General features: G+C 56.5%; 1 protein-coding gene across 1 annotated transcript in view; it reads left to right on the top strand.

Annotated features, from left to right (window-relative positions):
• The window catches only part of FAM234A (family with sequence similarity 234 member A), a 39155-nt gene extending 26904 nt beyond the window's left edge, over positions 1–12251 (top strand). Inside the window, exons 4-13 of the mRNA XM_055243085.2 lie at positions 5571–5687; positions 6057–6248; positions 7473–7603; positions 8160–8292; positions 8491–8620; positions 9410–9550; positions 9847–9922; positions 10153–10308; positions 10760–10862; positions 10958–12251. Coding sequence (XP_055099060.1) covers positions 5571–5687; positions 6057–6248; positions 7473–7603; positions 8160–8292; positions 8491–8620; positions 9410–9550; positions 9847–9922; positions 10153–10308; positions 10760–10862; positions 10958–11169 — 1391 coding nt within the window. The 3' untranslated portion in view covers positions 11170–12251. The remainder of the gene's footprint in view (positions 1–5570; positions 5688–6056; positions 6249–7472; positions 7604–8159; positions 8293–8490; positions 8621–9409; positions 9551–9846; positions 9923–10152; positions 10309–10759; positions 10863–10957) is intronic.
• The last annotated feature ends 847 nt before the right edge of the window (positions 12252–13098 follow it).

Raw genomic sequence — 13098 nt, 5'->3', positions numbered from 1 at the left:
CAGTACCACGCCCAGCTAATTTTGTATTTTTAGTAGAGATAGGGTTTCTCCATGTTGGTCAGGCCGGTCTTGAACTCCTGACCTCAGGTGATCTGTCCACTTCGGCTTCCCAAAGTGCTGGGATTACAGGCATCATTGAGCCACTATATCCGGCCTCAGTTCTCCCCTTTTTTTTTTTTTTTTTTAAGAGGGAGTCTCAGAGTCTCGCTCTGTCGCCCAGGCTGGAGTGCAGTGGCACGATCTCGGCTCACTGCAAGCTCCGCCTCCTGGGTTCACGCCATTCTCCTGCCTCAGCCTCCTGAGTAGCTGGGACTACAGGCGCCCACGACCACGCCCAGCTAATTTTTTCTATTTTTAGTAGAGACGGGGTTTCACCGTGTTAGCCAGGAGGGTCTCGATCTCCTGACCTCATGATCTGCCTGCCTCGGCCTCCCAAAGTGCTGGGATTACAGGCGTGAGCCACCCCACCCAGCCAGTTCTCCCTTTTTTTAGGAAGGATGAGTTGGGTAAATAAACAAAAGTAGCCTATTTGGGTACTTTTCTAAATTAAAAAATTTAATGAAACAGAGCTTCTGGGTGAAAGATACAGAGAAGGCTGTCATAAAATGTAAAAAACATGCACCAGCTTGTATGGTCCAGTCTTGCTAGGGTGACCCAGCTCACATCCTGGTTAGTGAAAGGAAAGTACCCATTCATTCCTGTCTCCTGACCTTGCCATTCTGGAGTCTTGGCTGTTACCAAAAGCAATGGAATCAGCCTTAGTCAGGACATTGTGCTTCTAGAAGAACAGCAGCTGCAGTCACCCACGTCAGTGGGCGTGAGCACTGACAGCCGCAGTGCTTCCTGGCAGAGAATTCAGGGCTTCTCCAGTGCCCTCAATAGGGTTTCTTGTTGAAACCTCACTTAGGGTCAGTTTGTGTTCAAAAAAAATTTTTTTTTTTTGAGATGGAGTCTCGCTCTGTCGCCCAGGCTGGAGTGCAGTGGCGCAGTCTTGGCTCACTGCAAGCGCTGCCTCTTGGGTTCATGCCATTCTGCTGCCTCAGCCTCCCGAGTAGCTGGGATTACAGACGCCTGCCACCACACCCGTCTACTTTTTTGTATTTTTTAGTAGAGATGGGGTTTCACCATGTTAGCCAGGATGGTCTCCATCTCCTGACCTTGTGATCCACCTGCCTCGGCCTCCCAAAGCGCTGAGATTACAGGCATGAGGCACGCTGTTTGGCCATTTTTTTTCTTTTTTTTTTTTTCTGAGACAGAGTTTCGCTCTTATTGCCCAGGCTGGAGTGCAGTGGCATGATCTTGGCTCACGGCAACCTCCACTTCCCAAGTTCAAGCCATTCTACTGCCTCAGCCTCCCTAGTAGCTGGGATTACAGGCATGTGCCACCATGCCTGGCTAATTTTGTATTTTTAGTAGAGACGGGGTTTCTCCATGTTGGTCAGACTGGTCTCAAACTCCCTACCTCAGGGGATCCTCTTGCCTCAGCCTCCCAGAGTGCTGGGATTATAGGCGTGAGCCAACAGGCCCAGCCCAATTTTTGTATTCTTTTTAATTTTTTTTAATTTCTATTTTAATTTAATTTTTTTTTTTTTTTTTGAGAAGGAATCTCTCTGTCGCCCAGGCTGAAGAGCAGTGGCGCGATCTCGGCTCACTGCACGCTCCACCTCCCGGGTTCACGCCATTCTCCTGCCTCAGCCTCCCAAGTAGCTGGGACTACAGGCACCCGCTACCACGCCCAGATAATTTTTTGTATTTTTGGTAGAGATGGGGTTTCACCATGTTAGCCAGGATGGTCTTGATCTCCTGACCTCCTGATCCGCCCGCCTTGGCCTCCCAAAGTGCTGGGATTACAGACATGAGCCACCACGCCTGGCCAATTTTTGTATTCTTAGTAGAGATGGGGTTTTACCATGTTGGCCAGGCTGTTCTTGAACTCTGTTTTTTGTTTGTTTTTTTTTTCTAAAGAGACAATGTCTTGCTCTGTCGCCCAGGCTGGAGTGCAGCGGCGCGAGCTCGGCTCACTGCAAGCTCTGCCTCCGGGGTTCAAACGATTATCTTCCCTCAGCCTCCTGAGTAGCTGGGATTACAGGCACGTGCCACCACACCCAGCTAATTTTTTGTATTTTTAGTAGAGACAGGGTTTCACACGTTGGCCAGGATGGTCTCAATCTCCTGACCTGGTTATCCGCCCGCCTCGGCCTCCCAAAGTGCTGGGATTATGAGCCACTGCACCTGGCTGGTCTTGAACTCTTGGCCTTGTGATCCACCCACCTTGACGTCCCAACGTGCTGGGATTACAGGTGTGAGCCACAGCACCTGGCCCTAATTTTGTATTTTTCGTAAAGATGGGGTTTTACCATGTTAGCCAGGCTGCTCTTGAACTCCTGATTTTTTTTTTTTTTTTTTTTTTTTTTTGAGACGGAGTCTTGCTGTGTCACCCAGGTTGGAGTGCAGTGGTACGATCTCGGCTCACTGCAAGCTCCGCCTCCCGGGTTCCCGCCATTCTCCAGCCTCAGCCTCTCCGAGTAGCTAGGACTACAGGCGCCCGCCACCACACCCGGCTAATTTTTTGTATTTTTAGTAGAGACGGGGTTTCACCGTGGTGTCGATCTCCTGACCTCATGATCCGCCCGCCTCAGCCTCCCAAAGTGCTGGGATTACAAGCGTGAGCCACCGCGTCCGGCCTTGAACTCCTGATTTTAAGTGATCCTCCTCCCTGAGCCTCCCAACCTGCTGGGATTACAGGCATAAGTCACGACACCTGGCCCAATTCAGTGATTTGTAGTCAATTTGTAGAGTTATGTAGCTGTCTGTACAATTCCATTTTAGAATATTTCCATCATCCCTAAAAGATTCCTCGGCCGGGCGCGGTGCATCACGCTTGTAATCCCAGCACTTTGGGAGGCCGAGGCGGGCGGATCACGAGGTCAGGAGATCGAAACCACGGTGAAACCCCGTCTCTACTAAAAATACAAAAAATTAGCCGGGCGTGGTGGCGGGCGCCTGTAGTCCCAGCTACTCGGAGAGGCTGAGGCAGGCGAATGGCGTGAACCCTGGAGGCGGAGCTTGCAGTGAGCTGAGACCGCGCCACTGCACTCCAGCCTGGGCGACAGAGCGAGACTCCATCTCAAAAAAAAAAAAAGATTTCTCAAGAGGCTGGGCACAGACCCCATCTCTACAAAAAATACAAAAATCAGCCAGGCGTGGTGGCATGCAGCTGTGGTCCCAGCTACTTGGGAGGCTGAGGTAGGAGTATCACTTACACCTGGAAGGTTGAGGCTGCAGTGAGCTGTGATGGCACCACTGCACTCCAGCCTGGGTGACAGAGGGAGACCCTGTCTCAAAAAAAGAAAAGTCCTCATTACCTTTGCCATCACTCCCTGTTCCCTCCTCTCCTAGCCCTGGGCAGCCTACTCTCCTGTCTGCAAAGATTAGTCTGTTTTTTTTTTTTAGACGGAGTTTTGCTCTTCTTGCCCAGGTTGGAGTGCAACGGCACGATCTCGGCATGATCTTGGCTCATCGCAACCTCCCCCTCCCAGGTTCAAGTGATTCTCCTTCCCCAGCCTCCCAAGTAGCTGGAATTGCAGGCGTGCACCACCACGCCCAGCTAATTTTGTATTTTTAGTAGAGATGGGGTCCCTCCATGTTGGTCAGGCTGATCTCAAATTCCCAACCTTAGGTGATCCGCCTGCCTCAGCCTCCCAAAGTGCTGGGATTACAGGCGTGAGCCACCGCGCTCGGCCGTAACTTTTGTATTTTTAGTAGAGGTGTGGTTTCACCATGTCGGCCAGGCTGATCTCAAACTCCTGACCTCAAGTGATCTGCCTGCCTCGGCCTCCCAACATGCTGGGATTGCCAGTGTGAGCCACCGCGCCGGCCTGTTCACTCTCTTGATAGTGCCCTTTGGTGCATAAAAGCTTTCAGTTTCAATGAAGCCCATTTTTCTTTCCTGTGCTTTTTTTTTTTTTTTTTTTGGAGACAGTCTTGCTCTGTCATCCAGGCTGGAGAGTGCAGTGGCGTGATCTCAGCTCACTGCAACCTCCACCTCCCGGGTTCAAGCGATTCTCCTGCCTCAGCCTCCCAAGTAGCTGGGATTACAGGTGCCTGCCACCACGCCTGGCTGATCTATGTATTTTTAGTAGAGACAGGGTTTCGCCATATTGGTCAGGCTGGTCTCAAACTCCTGACCTCAGGTGATCCACCCACCTCAGCCTCCCGTAGTGCTGGGATTACAGGCATGAGCCACCACACCTGGCCTTGTGTGCTTTTGTATCAAAGAAACCACCAGATCCCTTGTCATGAAGATTTTTCCGTTTTTTTTTCTAAGAGTTTTATAATTTTAGCTCTTATGTTTAGGTCTTTGATTCATTTTGAGTTCATTTTTGTGCATGACATAAAGATTCAACTTCATGCTGGGCGCAGTGGCTCACACCTGTATTTCCAGCAGTTTCAGAGGCTGAGACGGGAGGATCACTTGAGGCCTGGAGTTCAAGGCCAGCCTGGGCAACGTAGCCAGACCCTGTCTCAAAAAAAAGGGGGGGCGGGGTTCAACTTTATTCTTTTTTTTTTTTTTTTTTTTTTTTTTTTTTTTTTTTTGAGATGGAGTCTCGCTCTGTTGCCCAGACTGGAGTGCAGTGGCTCAATCTCAACTGACTGCAGCCTCCACCTCCTGGGTTCAAGTGATTCTCCTGCCTCAGCCTCCCGAGTAGCTGGAACTATAGGCGCCTGCCACCATGCCTGGCTAATTTCTGTATTTTTAGTAGAGAAAGGGTTTCACCATATTAGCCAGGCTTGTCTCAGACTCCTGACCTTGTGATCCACCTGCCTCGGCCTCCTAAAGTGCTAGGATTATAGGTGTGAGCCACCTCGCCCGGCCTATTTTTTTGTTTTTGTTTTGTGTTTTGAGATGGACTCTCGCTCTGTCAGCCAGGCTGGAGTGCAGTGGTGCAGTCTCGCTCACTGCAACCTCTGCCTCCTGGTTCAAACTATTCTCCTGCCTCAGCCTCCCGAGTAGCTGGGATTACAGGCACGCACTACCACACCCAGCTAATTTTTTGTATTTTTAGTAGAGACAGGGTTTCAAACATTGGCCAGGATGGTCTCAATCTCCTGACTTCGTTATCTGCCCTCCTCGGCCTCCCAAAGTGCTGGGATTACAGGCATGAGCCACCTCGCCCGGCCGACTTCACTCTTTTGGTGTTTGATTTTAGGGCGTAAAGTTTCTCACTTGAGTCCTTGAATGAAAGGAAGTGTAAACCCTGACGAGTATGGAGTGTGGACTGTCTAGATGCCCCCTGGTCTAGGGAGGGATTTGTCCCTGAACAGAATGTGCCAGAACATCCATTCTTAATGCCCAGATGTCCTGCTTCTTCCTTTCTGAAGGTTAACACTGGGCATTGTTGTCCACCCCCTTGTGTTCAGGAAGGAAATGACTCATCCTAGTGAGGAAGAAGCCACCATCCTCGCTGGGTGCCCTCACAGTGGCGGGTTCCATGGAGCAGAGAAGTAGGTCGTGGTGGGCCTGATCATTCCTGGAAACCAGGCATACGGCCCGTGGTTTTCTCTTTCAGTTATCTATGATTTTCTGGCTGTGGATGATATAAACGGGGACAGGATCCAGGATGTTCTTTTTCTTTATAAAAACGCCAACAGCAGCAACAATTTCAGCCGACCCTGTGTGGACGAAGGTAATTGCATTTTATATGAAAAAGGAGGAGCTCCCTGTGGAAGGAATCGTCATTTTAGGTCACCCTCTCGCTTTCAGTGTTTGGGGGAAGCAGGTGGTGGTGTTTCTGGAACCCATCTTGTCATCCTTCTTGGCAGGACCAGAAAGAGGCCTGGAAGCCCAGTCCCAGCACCGCCCTGGCCACTGAGCCCCTATGGGGTCAGCATTAGAGCCCTGGGAGCCTGCAAGATAAAGGAGATCCACCTGGGAGGGAGGGGCTGTGGCCTAGGAGAGGTGTGAGGAAGACAGACCTGGAAGAGCACATGCTGGGGCTGGCCAGCCTGCCTGCCCGGATGCTGTAACAGTGAGGTGTTGGTGTCTCTCCCTACAGGCTTTTCCTCTCCCTGCACCTTTGCAGCTGCTGTGTCGGGGGCCAACGGCAGCACGCTCTGGGAGAGACCTGTGGCCCAAGATGTGGCCCTCGTGGAGTGTGCTGTGCCCCAGCCAAGAGGCAGTGAGGCACTTTCTGCCTGCATCCTTGTGGGCAGACCCAGTTCTTTCATTGCAGTCGATGTGTTCACAGGTAGGCCAGCCAGGCAGTGGGGTTCTCACTGAGGGCCTCTCACCTGAGCCACCTCACCCTGAGGGCCAATGCCAGGAGGCCCCGACGAGGCTCAGCCCTGTGATCTTGAGGGTGGCTGGATGCGAAGGAAGGTTATGGGGAGAACCTCTAAGTGAGGCTGCAAGCGTGTGGAAGGCACGCGCCTCGGCTGCCTTCAGCTGCACTGTGTCTGTTACCTCCCGTTACACCTTGCTGGTGGGCTGTAACACACAGGGGCAGTCCGAAGTCACCTGCTGTGGGGTAGCAGAGAGGAGGAGCAGCTTGGCCGCTGGCTGCTCCTGAGGTGTCAGTGGTGGCAGTGCCCAGGGCGAGCCCAGAACATGAACCTGCATTCATCCCGTCAGGGGAGATCAGGGCCTGTCAGTGCCCCTAAGCCTGAGGGTGCAGGTCTCCGAGCCGCAGCGGAGCTGGCCTCGTGGAAACACGAGGGAAAGAATTCGTGGTGCGGGGAGCCGTGTGTGTGTGCGGGCTCCTTGCACCTCATCACGGTCTGGAAGAATTCTGTGCCTAGATTTGGTGAATGTTCACATTTCCCTTACAAGTTGTCATTTTAAGGATATGGAGGAGAATAAAGAGCAGGCTGAAAGTATTTTAAGAATCAAGGAATCTGTCTTTAAAAAAAGGTTTGGATGAGATTGTATGTGCGTAAGGAGTTGCATTGGGACCTGTGGTCAGTAGATCGCCTCCGAGCACACACCTCCATTCTTGCCTTCTATGTGGAGGGCAGAGGAAGGGGCCGCTCAGCTGGGGCCTGCATGGCACCAAGGGCATGCCTGCAACCCCAGCAGGAGGCAGGGGTTTCGAGAGATGGGTGAGGTCAGGCTTCATGCACTTGGGCGGGAGGGTCGGCATTAGCCCTAGATGTTCTAGGACACGCAGATAGGAGAAAAGGAAGGGGGAACTCTGCGGTTCCCAGGAATGAGGCTGTCAGCGTTTGGCGTATCGCCACCGAGTCTCCATACACGGGCAGGACGTGTGTCCACCACCTCTGCATGCTGCTCCTTTACAAGCACAGCAGGGCCGCCCTCCCCTCCTGTTGGCATCTCTGCTCTGAGTGTGCAGTGAGCCATGGGGTCACGAGGGTGACGCCTCAACAGGAGCCTGCCTGTCACAGGCCGTGCAGTTGCCCGGCTGCTGTTGAAGGGGACTCAGGGCCACGTTCCGTGACCGTGTGCTTGATTTTAGGGGAAACCCTGTGGAACCACAGCAGCAGCTTCAGCAGGAATGCATCCGTCCTGAGCCCTCTGCTGCAGGTGCCTGATGTGGACGGCGATGGGGCCCCAGACCTGCTGGTTCTCACCCAGGAGCAGGAGGAGGTACAGCCCAGCCTGGCTTTCCTCCCAAGTCGCCAAGGCCACCTGCCCAAGGCCCTGCTCTGCCTCCCCATCTGCTGCCACTTCTCAGACAGGATTTGGGTCTGACCACTTGTCGGGGACCCACCCAGAGCCCCACGTTCCCAACTCCCATAGACCCAGCATACTCAGGGGACTCCACCTCTACCAGGAAGCTTTGGGGCCTCCCCAAGAACAGTGGAGTGCACACTTCCCATCTGTGCTGTTGCAGTGTTGGGGGTGAAGCTCTGATGGCTGGGAGCACCTTTGAGGCACTGGGGCTGCCCTGCCTGCCTCGTGCCCCGTGCAGTGTGGAGGCACTGACCATGGTGTCAGACTCTCTGATGTCAGCACCTCTTTCCTCAAAACCAAGAGCCTGTGGGCCCCTAACCCTTCCACATCTCCCGCTGTAGAGTGCCCTGCCCCTGCGCTCAGGTCCCTCCCTTCCTGGGCCTGTGTCATTGCAGGTGGCCCCTCTCTTCCTGGGCCTGTGTCATTGCAGGTGGTCCCTCTCTTCCTGTGTCATCCTGTGTCATTGCAGGTTAGTGGCCACCTCTACTCCAGCAGCACCGGGCACCAGATTGGCCTCAGAGGCAGCCTCGGTGTGGACGGGGAAAGTGGCTTCCTCCTTCACGTCACCAGGACGGGTGCCCACTACATCCTCTTTCCCTGTGGTACGTTGTTTCTGCCACATCCCTGGCCGGCCTCACTCACGGAGCGTGACTGCCCTGCAGCTCCTCAGGTCCTGCTTCTGCTCTCGAGGTGCTGGAGTCAGGAAGCCCAGGGACCTGGCTCCATGTGGCACGGCATGCTCCTCGTCCAGGTTCACAGCGTGGCCCTGGTGACCTCGGGCCCTTCTGTGTTTTGAATAGCAAGCTCCCTCTGCGGCTGCTCTGTGAAGGGTCTCTACGAGAAGGTGACCGGGAGCGACGGCCCGTTCAAGAGTGACCCGCACTGGGAGAGCATGCTCAATGCCACCACCCGCAGGGTGCTTTCCCACAGGTGGGTCTGGGCCGCGGCCTTTCTCCACGCAGAGTGCCCACCCCGTGGCTCAGCTTCCCCCCGCCAGTGTTCAGACAATCTGTGTGGAGCCCAGAGCAGCCGCACAGGCAGGGAGGTGCTGGGGGTACCGCGAGGTCACCCTGGGCTCAGATGTGAGAAATGGTCAAATAAAAGCCGAGTAAAGAGAAGAAAGGTTCCCGACGCTGTGCCTGTCTCCACAGAAAGTGGGGGCTTTCTTCTCTTTTCTGTTTTGTTGTTTTTTTTAAGACGGAGTCCTGCCCTGTCCCCCAGGCTGGAGTGCAGTGGTGCGATCTCGGTTCACTGCAACCTCCGCCTCCCGGGTTCAAGTGATTCTCTTGCCCCAGCCTCCCAGGCACTGATGAGCTTCTGGGCACTTCCAGGTAGAGCTCAGGCCTGGGTCTCTGGCCCTGGCTCCCACCATGGCTGCTCCAAGGGTGGCCCCCATACCGTCTCGCTGGTGCTCCCCAGCTCGTGGAGAGCAAAAAAAAAAATTTTTGCATTTTTAGTAGAGATGGGGTTTCACCATGTTGTTGGTCAGGCTGGTCTCGAACTTCTGACTTCATGATCCGCCCGCCTCAGCCTCCCAAAGTGCTGGAATTACAGGCGTGAGCCACTGTGCCCAGCTCTTCTCTTTTCAAGCTGTAGAACTGAGAAACGGGTTATGGGGGCCTGAGAGGAGCCCCCTGAGATGGGCGGTGCCAGGGCCTCCACTGGGTGTCTGAGGCTGCCCCGGGACCCGGTGCCCGTTTCTCCCACTCTCCTGTCTAGCTCTGGAGCAGTGCGCTACCTGATGCATGTCCCGGGGAACGCCGGTGCAGATGTGCTCCTTGTGGGCTCAGAGGCCTTCGTGCTGCTGGACGGGCAGGAGCTGACGCCTCGCTGGACACCCAAGGCAGCCCATGTCCTAAGGTACGGGGTCTCCCCAAGGACTGCGCAGGTGCTGCACCCCTTCCCAGCACCCCGGGCACGTCCCGTTGGCTGGCGAGGAGACAGCGCTGGGGGTGGGGCCGGAGGCTGTGTGCTGCTGCCAGGGCCTCTTGCCTGTCTTTGGTACTGCCCCTTGCCCCAGACGTCAGCTCCATGTCCTGGGCCCTGGTCCAGATGTGGCCACGGGAGACTGAGGGGCGGACCTGTTCCTGGGTGCTTCCTCCATCTCAGTCTCCTCACCGAGACCCCTCGTGAGCGCTTCCTCCATATTGTTCCAGAAAACCCATCTTCGGCCGCTACAAACCAGACAGCTTGGCTGTAGTCGTGGAAAACGGAACTGGCACCGACAGACAGGTTCGCTGTTCTTCCTTCGGAGGTGGCACCTTTGTTCTTAGCTGAGGAGAGACTGGTCTAAGCAGACAGGCTTAGGAGCTGCTGCCCTCAGAGCTGCTGAGAAGGTTCTGCCTCCCTCAGAGCATCTGCCTCCAGGGCTGGCGTGGCTGAGGGCACGTGTACCTGTGCAAGCCTCGAGGTTTTCCCGGTAGCCCCCACGTTGGCCCCCACAGTGTCCCCTCCCCCCCCAGATTCTGTTCCTGGACCTTGGCACTGGAGCCGTCCTGTGTAGCCTAGCCCTCCCGAGCCTCCCTGGGGGTCCACTGTCCGCCAGCCTGCCGACTGCAGACCACCGCTCAGCCTTCTTCTTCTGGGGCCTCCACGAGCTGGGGAGCACCAGCGAGACGGTATGGGGGCCACCCTTGGAGCAGCCATGGTGGGAGCCAGGGCCAGAGACCCAGGCCTGAGCTCTACCTGGAAGTGCCCAGAAGCTCCTCAGTGCCTGGGCAACCTCAAATAAGTTGGAAGTCCAGTGACAGTCAGTCAGGATGAGGTGGTGCAAGCTGAGGGAAAGTGACCTTAGAGCAGTCCAGCGAGAAGGGGCTGATGGCCTTGGGTGGATAGGGGAGCACACAGCCATGCCCTGAAGGGAGTGGCTGCCGGCAAGGACCAGTGTCAGGACCAGGTTGGGCGGGAGGGAGGACCTGGGAGGTGGCCACAGAGCTGGGGGCTGGCGTTTGGGGGACCCAGATAGGGCTCCAGGCGGACATAGAGCTCCAGGCATGGTCACTCTGACAGCAGTGTCCTGTGGGAGTGCTCAGTGAAGGGCGTGGGGCCCATTGCTGGTTCTCACTCCAGGAGAGCGGGGAGGCCCGGCATAGCCTGTACATGTTCCACCCCACCCTGCCGCGCGTGCTGCTGGAGCTGGCCAACGTCTCTACCCACATTGTTGCCTTCGATGGTGAGTGCGGCCTCGGCCAGGGACCAGGGTGTTCCGCGGGGTCTGCCCTGGCTGGTCCTGAGCTGCCCTGACAGCTGTGTCCCCCCACCCTGCAGCCGTCCTGTTTGAGCCAAGCCGCCACGCCGCCTACATCCTTCTGACAGGCCCGGCAGACTCAGAGGCTCCCGGCCTGGTCTCTGTGATCAAGCACAAGGTTCGGGACCTTGTCCCAAGCAGCAGGGTGGTCCGCCTGGGTGAGGGTGGGCCAGACAGTGACCAGGCCATCAGGGACCGGTTCTCCCGGCTGCGGTACCGGAGTGAGGCATAGAGGCATGCCAGCCAGAGCCTGTGGAGAGCCTCCGCCTGCTGACACTAAACGTCCTGGGAAGTGGGCCCTTCCCTGGGTCTCTGCACTGACTCCCCCACCCCTGACCCTGGTGATGGTCGCCACTGGGCAGCAGCAGCCTTCCCAGTCCTCCATGATCACACCCACAGACGTGCACGGGTGAGGGGACACCCTGGGCCTCTCTCCCGCCCAGCGTCCTCCCTGAGTCCCCACACGGCCTCACTCTGCACCCCACCAGGGTCCTGCTCACACCAGGCAGCCTTCATAGTGGTCTCCCTGGGCCACCTTGGGCAGAGCTGGGTCGTGCAGCACCCCATCCTTACCCGGTGCCCTCTCCTTGCCAGCTTCTCCCCAGGCCAGAGCGGCCAGCGCGTAGAAAGAACCAGGGTGTCCCCAGGACAGGCCGTCCCCCACCCCATCCTGTAGAAGTCCATTCCCCTTTTCCCTCCTGTGCGCTGTCCCCCAGGGAGTCATGCAACTCAGGGCACTAGGCTCTGGGGCAGCCTCAGGGCCTCAACGGGAACCTGAGACAGCTCCAGCTTTGCAGCCCTTCCCAGAGCTACAGGGGGATCCTCTAGCATGGGGCGTGTGACTGGGTTCCTTTGACCAGTCCTGTGAGGAAGCCTGGAGCAAGGGTCTCCCCCAGCAGGATGGGTGGGTCCTGCTCTGGAGCTGAGCCCGTGGCCGCTCACAGGTGTCCTTAGTGGTGTTGCAGCTGTGTACTGGCTGCATGTGCTGTGACTATCCCGAGGAACTGCCTATGGAATGCGTGTTTGGGTCAGTCTGTGCCCTCTCAGTAGACACTGGAGCTGCTCTATCCCTGAAGAGGCCCCGTGCCCCAGGCACAGCAAACACCTGCCTCTGCCCTTCTGGTGCTCACATGCCCCCGCCGTGTCACCCGATGCAGGACTCACCTCTGTGCCTTGCTGCTCCTAAGGCCCAAGGGCAGCCATGGTGCTCTGTGCTGCTCAGGCCACAGAGCCTGAGCTTCATAGCCAAAGCAGCCTGATGACCCACCCACCAAGGAAGAAAGCAGAATAAACATTTTTGCACTGCCTGAAAAACCCCGGTGGTCAGGCGTGAGCCTAGCGTGTGTGCGTCTGCCCGTCTCTCTGCTCCCTAAGGAAAATGGATTTGTTCCTGAAGGAGTGACCAGGAATTTGCTGGCCAGCCTGGGTCAGGGTGGGGAGGGCTGCTGAGGCGAGCACCCCCTCCCAGACCCGCTCGGTCAGAAACTGGGCACCCAGCAATCTTGACAGCCTCAGGGGGTCTCCAGTTTGAGGACCCCTGCCCAACAAGCCGGGCACCCTGGCCGCATGCAAGCGGTGTGCTCCCACCTGGAACAGACGGTGGCCTCAGCACCCTGTGACGTCTGAGGGCAGCGTGAAGGGATGATGGTGAGGCGGGCAAGAGGAGCCCAGGCAGGGGCTTCCCAGAGATGCAGCTTTGGGTGTGGCAGCAGTGAGGGGCAGGCAGGTGCTTTAGAGAACCCTGCAGGAGTGTCTCACGGGCACGTATGCAAGTATGAAAAGGCCTGCTTCATGGCCGCACAGGTATAACCTTGTTCCTGGTGCGCCTTCCAAGGTGTGGGAGGGGACAGGGAGAATGAGGTTGAACAGGTGGGTGCTCTCGTGCCAGGAAGCAGTTCTCTTGTGCCTGAGAAAAGTAACCCTGCCCAGAAGGCCTTGAGTATGAAAGGGCCATAGGGCTCTGGGGACACGTCCGATAAGTGAGAACCGCCAGACGGGCAGGGTGGGGGCTGGAGGGAGAGGGGAAGGTTCACTGGGGTTGCAAGAGCTGCCCCTTGACAGCATGGGAGGGAGTGCAGGGGGTCCCCAAAGGGAGGGGACACCCTGCAGGTCACAGGAGCAGCTGTGCCCCTGGCCACAGGGGTGGGCGGGGCCATGAGCC

The sequence above is a fragment of the Symphalangus syndactylus genome, chromosome 14 (genome assembly GCF_028878055.3).
Source record: "Symphalangus syndactylus isolate Jambi chromosome 14, NHGRI_mSymSyn1-v2.1_pri, whole genome shotgun sequence".
Classification (NCBI taxonomy): Eukaryota; Metazoa; Chordata; class Mammalia; order Primates; family Hylobatidae; genus Symphalangus; species Symphalangus syndactylus.
This window is presented reverse-complemented; position numbering and strand designations above follow the sequence as displayed.